Source organism: Anomaloglossus baeobatrachus, chromosome 12 (assembly GCF_048569485.1).
Source record: "Anomaloglossus baeobatrachus isolate aAnoBae1 chromosome 12, aAnoBae1.hap1, whole genome shotgun sequence".
NCBI classification, from domain to species: domain Eukaryota; kingdom Metazoa; phylum Chordata; class Amphibia; order Anura; family Aromobatidae; genus Anomaloglossus; species Anomaloglossus baeobatrachus.
The window spans coordinates 82,782,956-82,802,783 of record NC_134364.1 but is presented as its reverse complement, the minus strand read 5'-3'; the positions used below and the strand labels follow the sequence as shown (position 1 = coordinate 82,802,783).

Genomic DNA, 19,828 nt, shown 5'->3' with positions numbered 1-19,828 from the left:
ACAAGGGGTTAATGGTGATGGGGGACCACCGCCATTAACTCCAGGCTTGATCATGGCAGCGTCTATGTGACAGCTGACATGATCAACCCATAAGTAAAGTGAAAAAAACACAGACACCGAAAAATCCTTTATTTTAAATAAAACAAACAAGCCTCGTTCACCATTTTATTAACCCCTCCCGTACCAAAGCTCCGGCGTAATCCACCGCTCCGGCGTAATCCACAGGGTCCTGCACTGCTGACATCCAGCCGCGATGTGTCACAGACACAGCGCTGAATGAAAGCAGCAGACAGCAGAGGTAATTGCCGGTCATTTCCCACGGCCGGTAATGTGAACTCACTGCCGACCGTGGGAAATGCAGCGATCTGTCATCTATCCTTCTATCTATCCCTCTATCTATTCTTCTGTCTATCTACTATCTCAGAATTAAATGACTTTTTTTTTTTTTTTTTCAATGTGCTTTATTGCATTGAATGCAATAAAGCACATCCCAACCCGCACGCGGCAAAACCGTGGCAATACCGCGAATAATACCGCGGTGCGGTAATCTTTGAGAGCATGCGGAATTTTCTCAAGGAAATTTCATTTCCCAGTGCGCACAGAGCCTTAAGGCTTTTTAGCTTTTAGGATGATTCTAAAATGCCCTATGACCTTTTCAGGTGAACTTAATGTGACCTTCTCTAAACTTTTGGTTGCCCATGTCCAACTGTTCAATGTTTCAGTACTTTTTGCACAACTTGCTGTTTTCTAGCAAGGAGCTTAATGGCAAAATTCACAACAGTTTTTTTTAATCCATGAATCGTCTAATAAATTTTGGGGTTGAATTAGTATTTGAACAGTCCTCCTCATCAGGCTGTTCACATTTCAACATTACAAGACCAAGACGACACTTAACAATTGATCAGCAGTACCGCGCCATTGCAAGGCTTCAAGCAAGATGTTCTCACACGAAAGTGGCCACTGAGTGTCATCAGGAGGTTGGAAGAGACTGGAAGAGTCACAGAAAGGTATAGAAGTTGACGTCCTTTGGCCACATCCCACACTGATGACCACTTCATTTGGAATAATGCTGTTATGCACGTATAAACTCACACACAGCTAAATGGGAGAAAATAGGTCAAAAATCACTGAAGCCGCACCCATAGCCTTGGGTTTGGACCTGGCTCCCTAATAGGCCATCAAACAGTTTATTTTTCCTCCTAAGACACCACAAGGTAGGTGGCTACATAGAACTAACTAGGATTAGGAAGGATTGCAGTGGTAGACAAAAAGACAAAGTTGAGTACACAAACACGAGCACAAGTGGACAAAGGAGAAATAAATGCAAGCAAGGGAAACCTGGAAAATGGAGAAATAAATGCAAGCGGGAATAGGGAAAAATAAATAGCCTCCCTCATCTGCTTTGTGGGCCTCTACAATTTTCAGAGTGCTAGGCAGCTGCTTAGAAGAACTCATGGCTGCTGTTTTTTGTCACAAGGTTGGAGGAGGCCGGGTTTTTATGTTTTTATAAAGCTGTGAAACTTACATCACCTGGCCTTTCCTAACGATGATAGTGAACAAGCCATAACCCTAAGGCTATGTGCCCACGCTGCGGAAAATGCGCGGATTTTGACGCGGATTTCTCGCGGAAAAGCCGCGGATTTTCCAGAAATCTGCAGCACAGCTTCTCCCCAGCCATTTCTATGGCATTTGGGAAATGCTGTGCCCACGCTGCGGATTTTTCCGCAGCGGAAATTGTGCGGATTTTCGTGCGGAAAAATCTGCAGCATGTCAATTATTGTTGCGGATTTTCGTGTGGATTTTGCCTATTTTGCCTATTCAATTGAATTAAAAAAAAAAACAAAACGCAAAATCCGCGACAAATCCGCACCTAGGAAAAGGTGCGGATTCCGGGGGAAAGCTGCTGATTTTGATGCAGAAAAATCCGCAGATACAGAGTCCCGTGGGCACATAGCCTAACAGTATAATTAATACATCTTTCACATGAATATTTTGCATCAGTGTTTCATCAGTATTTGGTTGCCATAACCAGGAGTATCTCCAAAACACAGAACAGGTGTCAGTCTTTCAATTATTGTTCTTCTCTAGTTCCACTCATGCTTTTGGCATCTAAATACAGATGAAACACTGATGCAAATAGTGATGTGTGAAAGGGGCCTAAGGTCTGAAACCATGGTCAAAGTTGTCTGAGCACACAAACCTCCAAGGGTGCCCAAACTTTTGCATTGCCCCATTTTCATTTTTTTATATTTTAAAATGTGAAAGGAGTGGCTTGGGTGGAGGCAATGGACCTCCTGTTGAGCCTGGAGGAGCTGAGGGTGTTTGACGAAAAGACTAATTCGGCATGGTTTGCTACATGGTATCTGTGGTTTCAATTTAAAGTCACAACAATTTCAGTCCTGGCTGGCCCAGAGCGATATAGCTTGAAAGACTGTTTCTAGACGGTTCGTGGCACCTTGGTGGCGTGGAGGTATAGTGCGATGTTATGGTTCTTTCTTCTCGCTCTACTCCCTATCTATTTCCTTCTTCCTATTCTTTATTCTTATTTCTTCTCGCACCCATTCACTAAGTTGTAACGACTGAGTCATCGAGTCTTAGGGACTTTGCTTCTAGTGTGGGGGACTACTTTTCCCTTATTTTGAGTTTTCATTTTTGGTTCTACATATTTTGTTCATAGAGTACAGGAGTGGCTTAATCTGGCGGACGACATCTACCCTAATGGTACTTGGGCGACTATCACGCAGCTCAAGGCTACTTCTAATATATTCAATTCTCTAATACCACGCTTAAGTTGGGTTCACACATAGCGACGCAGCAGCGATCACGACGGGCGACCTGACCTTATCAGGATCGCTGCTGCGTCATTACATGGTCGCTGGTGAGCTGTCAAACAGGCAGATTTCACCAGCAACCAGTGACCAGCCCCCAGCCAGCAGCGACGGGTGGAAGCGGTGCTGCGCTTGGTAACTAAGGTAAATATCGGGTAACCAAGGGCTTGGTTACCCGATATTTACATTGGTTACCAGCGCACACCACTTAGCGCTGGCTCCCTGCACGCCAGAGTACACATCGGGTTAATAAGCAAACCCTTGCTTATTTACCCGATGTGTACTCTGGCGTGCAGGGAGCCGGCAGCACAGGCAGCGTGAGAGCGGCGGACGCTGGTAACGAAGGTAAATATCGGGTAACCAAGGAAAGGGCTTCCCTTGGTTACCCGATGTTTACCTTGGTTACAGCTTACCGCACGCTGCCAGAAGCTGGCTCCCTGCTCGCTTCAGTTCGTCGCTCTCTCGCTGTCACACACAGTGATGTGTGCTTCACAGCGGGAGAGCAACGAGCAAAAAATGAAGCTGGACATTCAGCAACGACCGGCGACCTCACAGCAGGGGCCAGCTCGTTGCCGGATGTCACACACAGCGACAGCGACGGGACGTCGCTGCTACATCACAGAAAATGGTGATGTAGCAGCGACGTCGTTGTCGCTGTAACTGTGTGTGACACCACCTTTAGCTGCATTTAGTGTAAGAAGAGCTGGTGGAGAAGAGATAAAGTATTAGAGGCAACTATGCAGGGATTATAGCCTTAGGCCCTGTGCGCACTAGGCGTTTTTACCCGCGGATTTACCCGCGGTTTTGCTGCGGAAATTTCTTGAGAAATGTTTGAAATCTTTCTGCAGACATTTCCCAGCAAAACCTATGGGAAAAAAAATAGCTGTGCACACACTGCATTTTTTTCTCAAGACAATTCTTTGTGAAGATTTTCTTGAGAAACTTTCTTGAGAAAATCTGCATGTCACTTCTTTTCCGCAGGTACCTGCGGCATACCCCCGGTATTTCATTCCATTCACTGTAATGTAATCGCGAAATACCAGGGGTATACCGCAGGTAGCAAATGATGTGCGGTATACCCCCGGTATAGCCGCGATTTACCGGCGGTAATGCTCATCGCTGCCTGCGGTTTTGCAGGGAGTGATGTCATTATGACAGAAGAGGAAGCGGAGCAGAGTAAACACACACACGTCACACTCCCTGGACGCTGCACAGAAGCACTTCCGTGTGACCTCGGGCAGGTGCCCGTGCAGTCTGTGTCCCGCTCCGGCCCCGCTGCTGCCTGCACTGCTGTGTGTCAGTGTCTGCCCGCAGTGTCAGCAGCTTGTCACCCTGCAGCGCAGGCAGACACTGACACACAGCAGTGCGTGCAGCCGCGGAGATGACGGGGGCGCTGCTGTCAGGAGGTGAGATGAGATCATTACCTGCTGTGATGATCTCCTGACGTCACCGCTGTCACTGCCGTCTATGCCCGCGGCCCGAGACTGTCACTGGCGGTGACGTCACTGGCTCTCGCGATACTGCTGAGAACGCGGCAGGCATAGAAGGCAGTGACAGCGCTGATGGCAGGACTGCAGGAGATCATCACAGCAGGTAATGATCTCATCTAACCTCCTCGTCATCCCCTGCAGTGACCTGGGCTGACCTATTGATGTTAGCTCAGGTCACTGCATTACTCTCCCAGCCAATGGGGAACCTTCTGTTCTTCACTTACTGGGACAGTGACTATGGTATGGATCATCGTGGGACCCCTTTATTGGATTACGCCGGACCCGGATTTGATTGTTCTTGTCAATAAATTGGTGAAAGAGGGAATTTGGGGAGTGTTTTTTCAAATAAAACTTTTTTGTTGTATATTTTTTATTTCTTACTGACTGGGTTGGTGATGTCAGGTATCTGATAGACACGTGTCATCACTAACCCCAGGGCTTGATGCCAGGTGACATTACACATCTGGCATCAACCCTATATATTACCCCGTTTGCCACCGCACCAGGGCAATGGGATGAGTTGGGGTCAAGCGCCAGGATTGGCACGTCTAATGGATGCACCACTTCTGGGGCGGCTGCAGCCTGCTATTTTTAGGCTGGGGAGTGTCCAATAACAGTGGACCTCCCTAGTCTGAGAATATCAGACCCCAGCTGTCCACTTTACCTTGGCTGGTGATCCAATATGGGGGGGACCCCACATTTTTTGTTTTAAATTATTTATTTAATGTAAAATAACAGCGTGGGGTGCCCTCTGTTTTGGATTACCAGCCAAGGTGAAGCTGCTAGCTGTGGTTTGCAGGCTGCAGCCGTCTGCTTTACCCTAGCTGGCTACAAAAGATGGGGGGACCTCACGTCATTTTTTTTTTAATTATTTTTGTTTTTTTGGCTAAATACAAGGCTAGGCACCCTTTAGTGCCACATGAAAGTCACTAAAGGGTGCCAGCTTAGAATATGCAGGGAGGTGGAACATTATATGTCTCTCTCATCATTCTATCTATCTATCTATCCATCTTTCCCTCTATCCATTATCTGTCTATCTATCGATTATCTATCTATTATCTATATTATTTATTGCAGTTCAGCATAAAAAAACTGCAGGGACCAACCCGCGGAAAAATCGCGGCAAAAACCATGCGTTTTTCCCACGGTTTTGGTGCGGTTTTTTACCGCAGGTGCGGTAATCTTCAACTCCCAGAACTTTCTCAAGAAATTTTCTTGAGAAAAATCACTTTTCTAGTGCGCACATAGCCTTACACTCCTTGCTGATACAACCTAAAACCAAAATGCCTTTTCAGGCCTACATCTATGCTATTCCCTAATAATACCTCTGTTGATTGTACTCAGTGTAGGGATAGCTTTGGATTAGAAGCATACAGGCAAGGTATACTGCTTTACAGTCCTTCTAGAGGTATACTGTTGCTGAAACCTAACTGCTTTGGTCAGGTCACAGGTGATGTTATGGGACATGTGCTGGTGTAAGGCAGGGACAGCACATTGGGTAAAATAGTGGCTGCTTGGGAACTAGTACCAAGGGATGGCCACCACCATGAGGTTGCAGAAAACCTCAGTGTCCAGAAGCCTAAACAGCAACATTTCCAAGTCAAGTAGTCTGGAAATATGGTCATTTAGTGTTTGGGCCTGTTGATGGGTGGGTAGCTGGGTATTTGCGTTTGCATTCCAAGGCCTGGGGTAGAGACAGCTGAACGTTGCCCTGGGACAAAGAATTGGACAATGTTGCTGAGGATGCATGCGAATAGGCAATGACAGGTGCAGATCGGGAGGTGCAATGCATGCCAGTAATGAGGCGGCAAGTGGGAGTGGAGCCACTGGACCACATGGAGGACCTGTGCTTAAAATGATGTGGGAGGTGCTTGAATAAGCACCTAATGGGTAAGACGCCAGGTGCCACTCCCAGGACAGAGCCAGGGACTGGCAGCTGACTCCCAGGGCAGGAACGGGTTTAGGTACCACAGGGAAGCAAGGCGTAGTCTGGCTGTGGCGGTGAGTGAGTTGGTGTTTCTGCTGGGGAGAGACGTGGCAGTTCAGGGACATTGGCACTACAGTAGGCATCCTCGTCTGAATCCTGGTTAGGGAATTGTCAAGCACATAGCTGTGAATGCGGCCTGCTAGACTCTGATTTGGCTCGTCTGTAGAAAGTAAAATCAAGATTGAGGGCCTCATAATAGCCCTGTAGAAATTTGGAGCGTGGGCTACATCATAACCATGTTGATATGGTGTAGGGGGAGGAGGACAAGAAAAATAATAATTTATGAACTGTATACCCTTTTTTTTGGGTGGTTTTATGTTACGCTGCTTTTATCCGCTGGGGTTGAGAAGTGGGGCCTATCCAGGACTTGTTCATCTTGAGAACAGTCAGACTGTCACCATTTCAGTTGACTGGCGGATGCACCTATTAATTATTATGCCTCCAGCGGCACTAACAACTGATGGAATCAACTTAAGCAGGGAGGGAGCAGTGACAACTGTCTGGTAGCCTCAGATTTGCCTCAACTCCATGTAAGAAAAAAAAATAAAGATGCATTCATACATTGGGATAGCTCAAATGCAACTCTATTGAATAAATGGACAAAGGACTTGTAGTGTTCTTTCCCCGAGATGGGTTGGAGAGGTTTCCCCCCATATGGTTCATGCATTTTCATTGGCAAAGGTCTCAAAAAAGATAAAAAAAAGTTTGCAAACCCCTGCTTCGATCAATTTGAAGCCTCAGGGTTGCCTGATTCCCTGAGCTAGCACAGGAAGAACTGACACCCACCTTAACTGGAGCAAAATTGGAGTTGGATGCCTAAATGACCTTATTGTACCAGTTGAACCTAGACTAGTGGCCTCAAATCTGAGACTTCTTGTTCTTGGCCAAAGAAGTCCCACTCCTTCTAAATGTAAATGTTTTCTGAGGCCCTTCTCTATGTATCTTCCAGGGTGTATTTTAGTCCCTCCTTCTAATTCTTGGCAGCTCTTGCACTTCATGCATAGGCTTTACCACTCTAGAAGTCCCACTTCTTACAAATGGGAAAAAACATCAGAAATCTCATGCACACAATTCCTTTTTTCCTGACTGAAATGGAAGACTGCTGCATTTTTAAAGAAGGAGTATGTTAATTCTTTCAGTGTTTTTGCATTTTTTTCACCATTGAAGGCAATGAGAAAGTGTGAAAATGCTATTTATGAACATAACCTAAGGGGTAGAGGAGGCTTTTCTTCTCTCTTTACATTTGCGTAATACTCTAACAACATTGTCACTAGCAGCAACTTGAGAGTCTGAAATGCATGTAGCATCTTCCCCATGGTGTTCTCATTTAATTTGAGCACTTTTTCAATCCATTTCCATGATTTTACTGCCCCCAGTACTTTTTGGGACTGTCTGCCGGAAAAATCCTTGACATTCCCAATGACTTCCATTAGATACGTTACTTGGGTTGCACACCCGAGCAGTCTGACATGCTCAATATGAGTATATATAGGGTATTTAAAGTACCATGGAATAAATGTTGCTATAATAATAAATAATATTAATAATATTAGGTGTTAATATTACAGTAATATTCAACTTACAATCGCCGTCTCCTCTTCCTAACACATTTATGACTTTCAACTGCAAGGAAAATGGAAAAGAGGTGCCATCTGCTGGTGATTGTGAGTATTCTCTTAAATTATAATATATGAATATCAAGTGCGTTATACAGTTCCTCTGCAGATTAGGAAGATATTTGTCATATCAGATCAGATAAGAGTAAGGATCTGTTGGATCTGAAACACGTAATTTGTTTCCCTTTTAATGGAGTATTAACCATGGAATTTTATAATATGAAATACTGTCACGGACCCGGGGCGGCTGTACCGCGCATCACTCACCGCTCCGGTTCCCGTGCGCCATGCTCACAGCCACTGTGCCCGCTGTCCTCCAGCGGCACCACCTGTGCCTCCTTCCCGCCAGACCCAGCATCGTGCCATGCTCCCCGCTCGATATCCTGCGCACCTGCATTCTACCTCCTCTCCTGTGTCTCCAGCTCTGGCGTCCGGGTCTCGGGGTTCCCGCATGCACACTAGGGTGCGGGTGCACGCTCTTACCTTTTCTTAAAGGGCCAGCACTATTTATCCGGATATTGCTGCTGACAGGTACTGGGTACTTAAGACTTCTCTTTCTTTTGGGTGGTGCTTGTTCAACGTGTCCCTGTAGTCTTGTCTCTTGTGCTAATTGTTCAGGTCCCTCTGAGCTTCAATTAACTCTGTCTCTGCCAGCAGATCCTGAGTGCCCGTCTGAGTACGTCCTTCCTTCCGTCTCCTCTGGTCACTTCCTGTGACAGCCAGCTGCGGACTCCTGATTTTACCTGATTCCATCAGCCTGCACGTGTCTTCAGTCCTGGTCTTCGTCCTGATCCCACCAGTCTGCATCTGTCTCGGGCCAGTTATGGCTTCTACCGTGGACCCGAATAGGACGCTACCCAGTGTGCCTTGCTAATCCCGGCTGCTGTGCATTTAGGCCCTCTGGGGTTGCGCCCGACAGTCCCTGTATAGGGGTTATCTCGCGGTTGCCTCCTCGGTTGAGTCTGGTGCACGGTCCTGTGGGTCCCCTCCCTGATTGTCGTTACAAATACAGTCTTAGAATTTTTTATCATTTGAATTGCTGGATTTTTCTTGGATTTTTTTGGGATTGCTTCTTCTGGTGACCAGCTGGACTCTGATCCGTGCATCCCTTTCCCTACCTTGGAATTTCAGTCGGTGGTGGAGTGGCTGAAAAGTATTTTTTGTTTTTTGTTATAACAAAAGTAGCATAGGTCATTACATCAGGTCAATACCAAGAGGTCATGTGGATAAAATCAGAACGCAAGAAGGTAGTCAAAATGGAATAAATGAGGAGAAATGACAGGAGCAAGGACTATGGCTATAGACTAGGTAAGCAGAACTTATTGACTGCCAGTGGAAGTTAGAACCTCAAGGATTTAAATAGCTGAAGCCAAAGCTCTCAGGACAGAGTGATCAAAACCGGACAAGAATTAACGCCATAGCTCCCTGCACCAAAGGTCCTAGTCTCACGTCGCCAGCAACAAAGGTGCAACACAGCTCAGTGGCTGATAAAGTGGACCGGAACCGGCACAGATGACACAAGAATAGCACTTCAGCTTTGTTTTTGTTAATTTCTAAATGTTTACTTTATATGAAAACCATAATGATCATGTGAGTAAAATCATTACACTAATCACAAACAGCACTTACAGTATTGTACTGGCAGTCACCAGTGGGTGCGTGCTGTGCTAGAGCCGAGTCATACACTCATACAAAGGTGTGTCCCTTTACTCTGTGCAGTCACCTGTTGTATGTCCTGGATGATCTCACATTTAACAATCAGAGACTTTGCCCTGTGTAGCAATACGGATAAGAGAAGGTAGACTTACTGTAAGGAACCATCCCAAGGAGCTGCTGGTTCTCCCATCCTAAGCACATGGACGTCTTACCTGTGTAACCTGATGGCTCAATACACTTAAGAAAATATATGCATCCTAAAATTATTTCATTGGCAAAATAAAATAATGTTAAAGGAACCGATCATGTGATTCGAACCACGGGTAACACGAATCTCAGGACCGCTCCCTAATTACAGATACTGTACTCGTGTTCTACGCTGAAACGCAGCAGATATTAGCTGCAATAGTAAATATTCAAATTGTCTCTTCAGTGGCAAAGTAGGTAAACTCTAGTGCGACCTACTGGAGGTAGCAATCATAAAAGTATAATAACTTCCCCTTTAGACCTCATTATAGCTTCTCAAACAGCCTGATCAGATCTCATACTTTGCACTGATGAGGGGCAATCACTCTGAAACACCGTGTCTGCAAATTGAGGTTCTGATCTGGCATAAATCCGAAGTCATGTGACAAGTCTCGTTAAATGGACACTTTTGACTTTTAGGATTGCTACCTCCAATAGGTGGCACTAGAGTTTGTCTCCTTCCTCCCTGAAGAGACAATTTGCTTCTTTCAAAAATGCAGCAAAAACCAAGCAGGTTGCTATTTCAGTCTGGAATCTCATAGGTTTTGCTGGGACTGTAAAAGCAGCATTTTATTAGCATGGATTTGCATAAAACCAATGAAAAAAAACATGCAAAAAAATGCCCTGTGTGAACACAGCCTTAGGGTATGTTCCCACGATCAGGATTCACCGCGTCTTAGGGTCCTGACCTGCGGTGCCACGAGTCTCCTCTGCAGGAGAAAGCAGGAGACCGCAGCTGCTCATACACACGATCAGGGTTCAGTGCGCTGCGGTCTCTCGCTTGTGTTCTCCCTACAGAGGACGCATGTGAATCCGCAGAAAACAATTGACATGCTGCGGCCTGGAAAGCCTCTTCGCAGATCAGTGTCAGCTGTAGATAAAGCAAGCACCGTGGGCACGAGATTTCTAGAAATCCCATCCACTGTGCTAGTACTGTACAATGCTGCGTTTTGAACGCAGCTGAAACATGCTGCATCCAAAACACTGCAAACACTGATAGTGGGCACATATACAAAAAAGGCTAAGGCTGTTTGTTTTTCTCCTCCAGGCCAGCAAGCTTACCTCTCTATCCACTGTTGTTTCTCCAGAAAAACTGATCCATCATCCCCCAATGCCGCCCAGCGTTACCATCTCACCTGCCTGGGGCTAAACCTGAGTGCAGGTTGTCAAAGGTTCATATCGTCTGCACTGATCAAAGCCAGGTGAGGCAAAGCGGCAGACAAAAAAAAAGGATATAGCACCATTCCAGCGGAGTCTGTTATTTTATTTCTGGAGTGGCGCTTTAAATCTAAAGTTCCACTATGAACCAAAGAAGAGGATGCACAACTAAGTGATTAAGATAAAATAATATGGAAAACGACTATATAAGGGTGCTTCAATGCCTAAAAACATGTAATAACCACAAAAGGAACACTCAACTCGTGGAATAGAAAACATCAAAATCTTATTGTGTAATGTTTACGAACACCTAAAAACCTTACAAGTAACCACCATGTGGAGCCGACATAGTAGAATACACCATCACTTATATATTTGTAATAACACTGCAGTATAGCAACAATATACGAAAAAAACAGACACGTACCAAAAGCAGGGGTGGATATATCATTGGTGCCACCAGGGACCCATTTCCACCTCCAAAGCAGTAGGAATTGTGCTAAGCATAGTGAAAAAAACCCCTCACTCCCTATACTGTGTCCTCCTACATCCCCCTTGCTCCCCATACTGTGTCCTCATACACTGCCTCCCCTTGCTCCCCCATACTGTCTGACCCATCCCTTCCCTCGCTTTCCAAACTGGGTAATCAAATTCCCACGTCTTGCTACCTCTTCTGTATCAGCACCCATCTTTGCATCTTCCCCTCATGCCTCATTCTGTGTCAGCACCCATCACCCCCCTAGCTCCCCTTAATTACAATAAATCTTCGGTGTCTTCAGCTCTACTGGAGCACTTACCACCAATGATGTGTGTGCCTCTCCAGCTCCAGCTAGGGATGTCAGCATCGTGATCACATAACCTCATCATGCTGCTGACATTGCCCTGATCCAAATTACTTGTTTATGGAGCTGCACAGCACAATCAACGGAAGAGTGGCCGTGTACTGCACATCTGCCTCTACCGATGTGAATACGGGGAGGATCTGCAGTACTGGCCGCAGCTGCTATCAGTTGATTGCGCTGTGCAGCTCCGTAACTGAGTAGCTCTGGCCACCGGTTGCACCCGGAGCAGCTGATCGTGAGGGGTGCAGGGTGTTGGACCACCAATCAGACACAGATGACCTCTCCTAAAGGCCGCTTTACACGCTGCGATATCGGTACCGATGTCTCTAGCGTGGGTACCCGCCTCCATCTGTTGTGCGACACGGGCAAATCGCTGCCCGTGCTGCACATCGCCCAGACCCGTCACACTACTTACCTGCCTAGCGACGTCGCTGTGACCGGCGAACCGCCTCCTTTCTAAGGGGGCGGTCCGTCCGGCGTCACAGCGATGTCACTGAGCGGCCGCCCAATAGAAGCGGAGGGGCGGAGATGAGTGGGACGTAACATCCTGCCCACCTCTTTCCTTCCTCATAGCGGCCGGGAGGCAGGTAAGGAGAGCTTCCTCGCTCCTGCGGTGTCACACGCAGCGATGTGTGCTGCCGCAGGAGCGAGGAACAACATCGTTACTGCTGCAGTAACGATAATTGAGAATGGACCCCCATGTCACCGATGAGCGATTTTGCACGTTTTTGCGACGATGCAAAATCGCTCATCGGTGTCACACGCAACATCGCTAATGCGGCCGGATGTGCGTCACCAATTCCGTGACCCCAACGACTCCGCATTAGCGATGTCGTAGCGTGTAAAGCGGCCTTTAGAATACATCCAAGAAAACCCCTTTAAGGCCTCTTTCACACGTAATTATTTTGCATCAGTGTTTCATAAGTGTTTGGACACCTAACCAGAAATGGAACTAAAGCCTGTTTCACACGTCAGTGATTCTGGTACATATGTGACAGTTTTTATACGTACCAAAATCACTGACATACGCAGGGCCATTAAAATATAAATGGATCTGCACACACAATGGTGATTTTTCACTGACGTGTTTCCATGCAGCATACACACGTGTCCGTGATTTCTGCACAGAGACATGTCCGTTTTTTTGTGGCATCACTGATGTCCCATGGACCACACTATGGTTTGATCTGTGAAACACATACCAGAAAAACACGGACATTCAAAATAACAAGCTTTTTAAAGGGAACCTGTCATCAGAAATTTGGCTTTCAACCTAAATGTTTCCCCCTCTGCAGCTCCTGGGCTGCATTCTAGTAAGGTTTCTATACTTTTTGTGCCCCCTTTTAAACCAAAATAAATACTTTATAAAACTGTACCTTTCGGTTTGAAAATCTTGTAAATCGTCCATGGGGGCGGGCCGTGTGGCGTCCGTTGCTGTATCTTACGCCGTCAATCATCCCTCAGGACGCCGCCCACTGCGCCCGAGGTCCCGTGCACGCCGGGACACCTAGTGACGTGGTCCCAGGCATGAGAGTATGGGCGGCGCTGTGATTGCATCGCAAGTGCCCGCCCATACTCTCGTGCCCGCCCTTTCCCGACTGCCTCCAGCGTTCTGCGCCGACCCGACGTCACCTCCTTCCCATCGTACCCTGCAGCAGGAAATAGATGGGAGGAGCGGAGCAGGCCACTACAGGAGAAGCAGAGAGGATCTGAGCGACGTACAGAGGGGAGAGCGCGCCCACGAGAGTATGGGCGTGCACTTGCGATGCAATCACAGCGCCGCCCATACTCTCGTGCGTGCGACCACGTCACCAGGTGTCCCGGCGTGCACGGGACCTCGGGCGCAGTGGGCGGCGTCCTGAGGGATGATTGACGGTGTAAGATACAGCAACGGACGCCAGACGGCCCGCCCCCATGGACGATTTACAAGATTTTCAAACCGAAAGGTACAGTTTTATAAAGTATTTATTTTGGTTTAAAAGGGGGCACAAAAAGTATAGAAACCTTACTAGAATGCAGCCCAGGAGCTGCAGAGGGGGAAACTTTTAGGTTGAAAGCCAAATTTCTGATGACAGGTTCCCTTTAAACTCACCCGTCTCCAGCGATGCTGTCTTCAGCCTCTGCTCTCCGCAGCTTCCTGGCTGGCTCATTATGGCATGCATATTCATTTATGCAGGCGCAACCGACCGGGAAGTAGCTGCAGAGGTGAGACAGCGGCGGCCGGATGCTGCATCACGGGACTCTTCAGCACCACGGACAGCAGGAGCGGGGATAGGTGAGTATACGTCCATGTGCAATCACGTATCACTGATCACGGATTGCACATGGACAAACCACGTGTGCCGTGAATCACGGCACACGGAGGGACATAGGCGTTTTTAGCATGTCAGTGAAAAACGTTTGTGTTTTTCAATGATGTGTGAAACAGTCCTAATGAAGAAGATCAATATGAAAGGCTGACACCTGGTCTGTGTTTTGGAGATATTCCTCATTTTGGCATAGAAATAATGATGCAAATTACCGGAGTGTGAAAGAGGCCTAAGGCTTGGTTTTTGCAGTATGGGTTCTAAGGTTTTTTCTTTACACATAAAACTTATTAGATTTGTATTAACCCCTTCACGACCGATGATGTACTAGTACGTCATTGGTTGTGTCCCCTCGGTTACCGGCGAGTCCACGGTAAGCCCTGCACATCTGTGCTGATCCGATCAGCAGAGATGTGTGGCTATCAGGCACAGATGGATCGGAGAACCGCCCGCACTTGTTAATCCTTTAAATTGCGCTATCAAACACTGACAGCGCGATTTAAATGGGATTGAGCTGTTCCCCACCGATGACGGGGTGGCAATGTGTTAGCACGGTAGCGCAGGAACAAATAATGACCCTTGACGCTACCATGACTCCCTTCCTGTGAGAGCCAACAGAGCGCCGCACTCACAGGAGATGAGCATTTCTCCTGATCAGAGCTGTGCTGCTCTGATCACCAGAAATGAACAAGCGATCGGACACTGCAGTGATAAAGTTCCCTAGGGGGGCTAGTAATAATAATATGTAAATAATAAAATGTAAAAAAAAAAAGTTTAAAAAAATATGAAAAAATAAAACCTAAAAGTTCAAATCACCCCACATTCGCCCCATTGAAAATAAAACAATTTTTTTTTTAAAAAAAAAAAATATACACTTATTTGATATCGCCGAGTTCAGAAATGTCCGACCTATCAAAATATAAAATCAATTAATCTGATTGGTAAACGCAGTGGCGAGAACAAAATTCCAAACACCAAAATTACATTTTTTGGTCACTGCAAAATTTTGTTAAAATGCAATATTAGGCAATCAAAATGTACCATCCGCACAATGATGGTATAATTAATAAAGCCAGCTCAAGACTCAAAAAGTAAGCCATCAGTGAGCCTCATATCCCGAAAAATGAGAACGCTAAGGGGTCACGGAAAATGGCGACAAAAGCGCTACTCTTTTTTTGGACAAACTTCAGAATTTTTGTTTCACCGCTTAGATAAAAGCAAAGGTATACATGTTTGGTGTCTACGAACTCGTATCGACGTGAGTTATCACACCCACACATCCGTTTTATCATATAATGAACACGGTGAATAAAATGTCCCAAAAACCATTGTGGAATTGCCCTTGTTTCACTATTTCTCCACATTTGGAATTTTTTTTTACACTCTATGGTTAAACTAATAGCTTCATTAAAAAGTACAACTTATCTCGCAACAAATAAATCCTCATATAGCTATATTGACGGAAAAATAAAAAAGTTATGGCTCTTGGAAGAAGGGGAGGGAAAAACGAAAATAAAAATGGAATATTGCCCCTGGGTGAAGGGGTTAAATATAATCCATGTTACATCCACATAGCATTGGAGGTGGAGGATAACCAATACTAGAGCTCGTCCTGCAAAAAGCCAGCCCCATATAGTGCACTATCTGTATTCCGGGAGTGCAGGGCCTGGCGCTGCCGGATCACATCGATAGCAGCGGCGCTCCGCAGAGCACTCAGCCGATGGCCGAGCGGGCAGAATGGCAGGCTGTGTAGACGATCGCCGATAGCAGGGCTGGCGGCCCCGGCAGACTCCGGTGACCAGAGCTCCGATGTGACATCTACGGGGCGAGACATGGGGCGGCTCGTTCTTCTGGATGTGGCCGGGCTGGAGGAGCCGCAGCGGGGCTTACACGTCCTGGAATGGCTGCGGTACCTGCGGAGGATGCTGCCCGTCACAGCCCGGGTAACCGAGGGGGGCTTATGTAGGAAAGACGGGAGCGGTCCCTGGTGTCGGAGTACGGGGGGCACGAAGGGTCACAAGACCTGTCCAGCCAGTGGGGGCGCTGTACCACTGCACCTCGCCTATCTGCTCCTGGAAGTGGCATCCTGTATGTGCTGCTGGGGCAGCGGCCACTACAACGCCCAGCATGCGTATCAGGGTGTGCTGGGAGGTGTCGTGCCTTAATAGCTGGCGTGCGCCCCTCAGCTGATCCAATGCTGCAGAGTGTGCGCTTCTCTTATACATGTCCAGTGCCTGGCACAGCAGGGTTGGCCCATAATGTTATGCCCAGCGCCAGGTGCAGCAAGGTGGATCAATAATGTACCTGGCGCAGCAAGGTTGGCCCATAATGTTGTGCCCAATGCCTGGCGCAGCGGGGTTGGCCCATAATGTTGTGCCCAATGCCCGCAGCAGCAGGGTTGGCCCATAATGTGCCCAATGTCTGGCGCAGCAAGGTTGGCCCATAGTGTTGTGCCCAATGTCTGGCGCAGCAAGGTTGGCCCATAGTGTTGTGCCCAATGTCTGGCGCAGCAAGGTTGGCCCATAGTGTTGTGCCCAATGTCTGGCGCAGCAAGGTTGGCCCATAGTGTTGTGCCCAATGTCTGGCGCAGCAAGGTTGGCCCATAGTGTTGTGCCCAATGTCTGGCGCAGTAAGGTTGGCCCATAGTGTTGTGCCCAATGCCCGGCGCAGCGGGGTTGGCCCATAGTGTTGTGCCCAATGCCCGGCGCAGCGGGGTTGGCCCATAGTGTTGTGCCCAATGCCCGGCGCAGCAGGGTTGGCCCATAGTGTTGTGCCCTATGCCCGGCGCAGCGGGGTTGGCCCATAGTGTTGTGCCCAATGCCCGGCGCAGCGGGGTTGGCCCATAGTGTTGTGCCCAATGCCCGGCGCAGCGGGGTTGGCCCATAGTGTTGTGCCCGGCGCAGCAGGGTTGGCCCATAGTGTTGTGCCCGGCGCAGCGGGGTTGGCCCATAGTGTTGTGCCCGGCGCAGCGGGGTTGGCCCATAGTGTTGTGCCCGGTGCAGCGGGGTTGGCCCATAGTGTTGTGCCCGGTGCAGCGGGGTTGGCCCATAGTGTTGTGCCCAATGCCCGGTGCAGCGGGGTTGGCCCATAGTGTTGTGCCCAATGCCCGGTGCAGCGGGGTTGGCCCATAGTGTTGTGCCCAATGCCCGGTGCAGCGGGGTTGGCCCATAGTGTTGTGCCCAATGCCCGGTGCAGCGGGGTTGGCCCATAGTGTTGTGCCCGGTGCAGCGGGGTTGGCCCATAATGTTGTGCCCAATGCCCGGCGCAGTGGGGTTGGCCCAATGCCCGGTGCAGCGGGGTTGGCCCATAGTGTTGTGCATGTTGCAATAGGGTTGGTTCATAAATTTGTGCCCAGCACAGAAGGGTTGACCCATAACATAGTGCCCAATGCTTGGCGCAGCAGAGTTTACCCATAACATTATGCCCAATGCCCGGCTTAGCAGGGTTGGCCCATAGCGATGTGCCCAATACCGGTTGTGCTGCAGCTATGGTCTCGGTTACTGTAAGGTGTGTCCTATGAAGGTCCGCAGGGCCGATCTGATGACCCTTCCTGTTGCTGCCCCATCGATTGCCATATTATTGCAGTCACTGTGAGCAGGTCACTTATAAAGTGCATCAGTCTTTCTTCATCAGTTTGGAAATGATGCAGATTTTTTTACTTGGTGTGAACTCGGCCTTATTCCATAGTTCATCCACACAGGATTAGACTGTAGATTAGTGGAATGAAACAGAGGGGCTGGCGTTTCATCCTCTTAGGCTGCTTTCACACATCCGTTTTTTGCCGTGCGGCACAATACGGCGCTCTGCAGAAAAAACGCAACCGTTTTTTTTGCCGCCGGTTGCGTTTTTTTCCGCATAGACTTGCATTAGCGCCGTATTGTGCTGCATGGCCTTGCGTCCGTTTTTTGCTGGATGCGGCATAGTAAGCCTATGCGGCGGCCGGATGGAACGTTGCTTGGCACGTTTTTTGGTGCGGCAAAAAAAACGCATCGCGCCGGATCCGTCGTGATGCGGCGCGATTCACAATGCAAGCCTATGGACGCCGGATGTGGTTTTTTGCACTGTGCATGCTCAGTGTCAAACCGCATCCGTCAAAAACCGGACGGGCCGCATGGAAAAACTTATGCAACGGATCCGTTTTTTTCTCCGCATCTGTTGCATAGGTTTTTGAGCCGGATTGTGCCACAATGCTAAAACCAGATGTGTGAAAGCAGCCTTACAGGGTTATACCCATATGGGGAAAGAAATTGCAAAGGTCTTGTTAAAAACCATCAACTGTGCAATTTACTTATTAAAAATCCTCTCTGTTCTCAAGTAAGGTGGAGCTTCTAAAGGGAATCTGCCACCAGGTTTTTGCCACCTAATCAGAGAGCAGCATAATGTAGGGGCAGAGATCCTGATTCCAGCGATGTGTCACTTACTGAGCTGTTTGCTGTCATTTTGATAAAATCACTGTGTAATCAGCAGGAGATTGTCATTACAGGACTACTTGGCGTGCTGCAGGTAGTATCACCTTCTGCAGCTCCTAGACTTGGCAGATTAGCAGTTGGGTTTGGTGGCATTGCCGTGTTGCTGGTCTGAGCTGTGCTCACTCTGAGGATGCCTTGTCTCTGCAGCATAGAAAGAGTGCATTGCACTGGCTGGGACCGACTAACTAGACTGCAGCAGTGGCTGGTAACCTAGGCAATGAGCAGTAAGCAAAATGAAGTCCAGCAGGACTTGGTACCCGTCGACACTGCCAAAAGTACCAATACCTGGTTTACTAACCACAGTATCACTGTGCTTGATTGGCCAGCAAACTCACCTGACCTAAACCCCATAGAGAATCTATGTGGTATTATCAAGAGGAAGATGAGAGACATCAGACCCAACAATGCAGACGAGCTGAAGGCTGCTATCAAAGCAACCTGGGTTTCCATAACACCTCAGCAGTACCACAGGTTGATCGCCTCCATGCCACATTGCCGCATTGATGCAGTAATTCATGCAAAAGGACCCGACCAAGTATTTAAGCATTTACTGTACAGACATTTCAGTAGGAGCCGACATTTCTGAGTTTAAAATCACTTTTTCAGTTGGTCTTGTATAATATTCTAATTTTCTGAGATAATGACTTTTGGGTTTTCATTGACTGTAAGCCATAATCATCAACATTAAAGGGAACGTGTCACCAGATTTTTCACTAATAAACTAAAAGTCTCCCCTTCTGCAGCTCCTGGGCTGCCTTCTATGAAGGTGCACCTTGGCCCGGACTCCTCTTCCAGACCCCAAAAATAACTTCATAAAACATGACAGTTACATATGCTAATGACCTGTGTTGGTCAGATGGGCGGGCTCATTTTCTGCTCCTGTCCCCCCTCCTTCCGCTGTTCACCGTCCTCCTTTCTTGATTGACGTGATGACGCCTCCATCATCATCCTCGTTGCATTTTCAAATTTCGCGCCTGTGCATTATGTCCGCTCGCGCAAGCGCAGTTCGTTCTGCCATATTGCGGGAAGAGCAGAAAACATAGCTGCCCTTGCGTGCGCCGGTGAGCTAAATGCGCAGGCGCGAGATTATGGTCGGCGCTGTGCATGACCTCACCAGCGCCATCTTCGTACCCGACCATAATCTAGCGCCTGCTCATTTAGCTCACCGGTGCGCACGAGGGCAGCTATGTCTTCTGCTCTACCCGCGATATTATATAAAGATTTTTGTCT

At 47.9% G+C, this 19,828-nt stretch overlaps 1 protein-coding gene across 4 annotated transcripts in view; it reads left to right on the top strand.

The window, feature by feature from the left end:
* The first annotated feature begins 15,805 nt into the window (after nt 1–15,805).
* Nucleotides 15,806–19,828, top strand: part of HEATR5A (HEAT repeat containing 5A) — a 175,883-nt gene continuing 171,860 nt past the window's right edge. For all 4 annotated transcript variants that reach the window (XM_075330385.1, XM_075330383.1, XM_075330384.1 and 1 more), the window contains exon 1: nt 15,806–16,072. In XM_075330385.1, the coding sequence (XP_075186500.1) occupies nt 15,962–16,072 (111 nt within the window). In that variant the 5' untranslated portion in view covers nt 15,806–15,961. The remainder of the gene's footprint in view (nt 16,073–19,828) is intronic.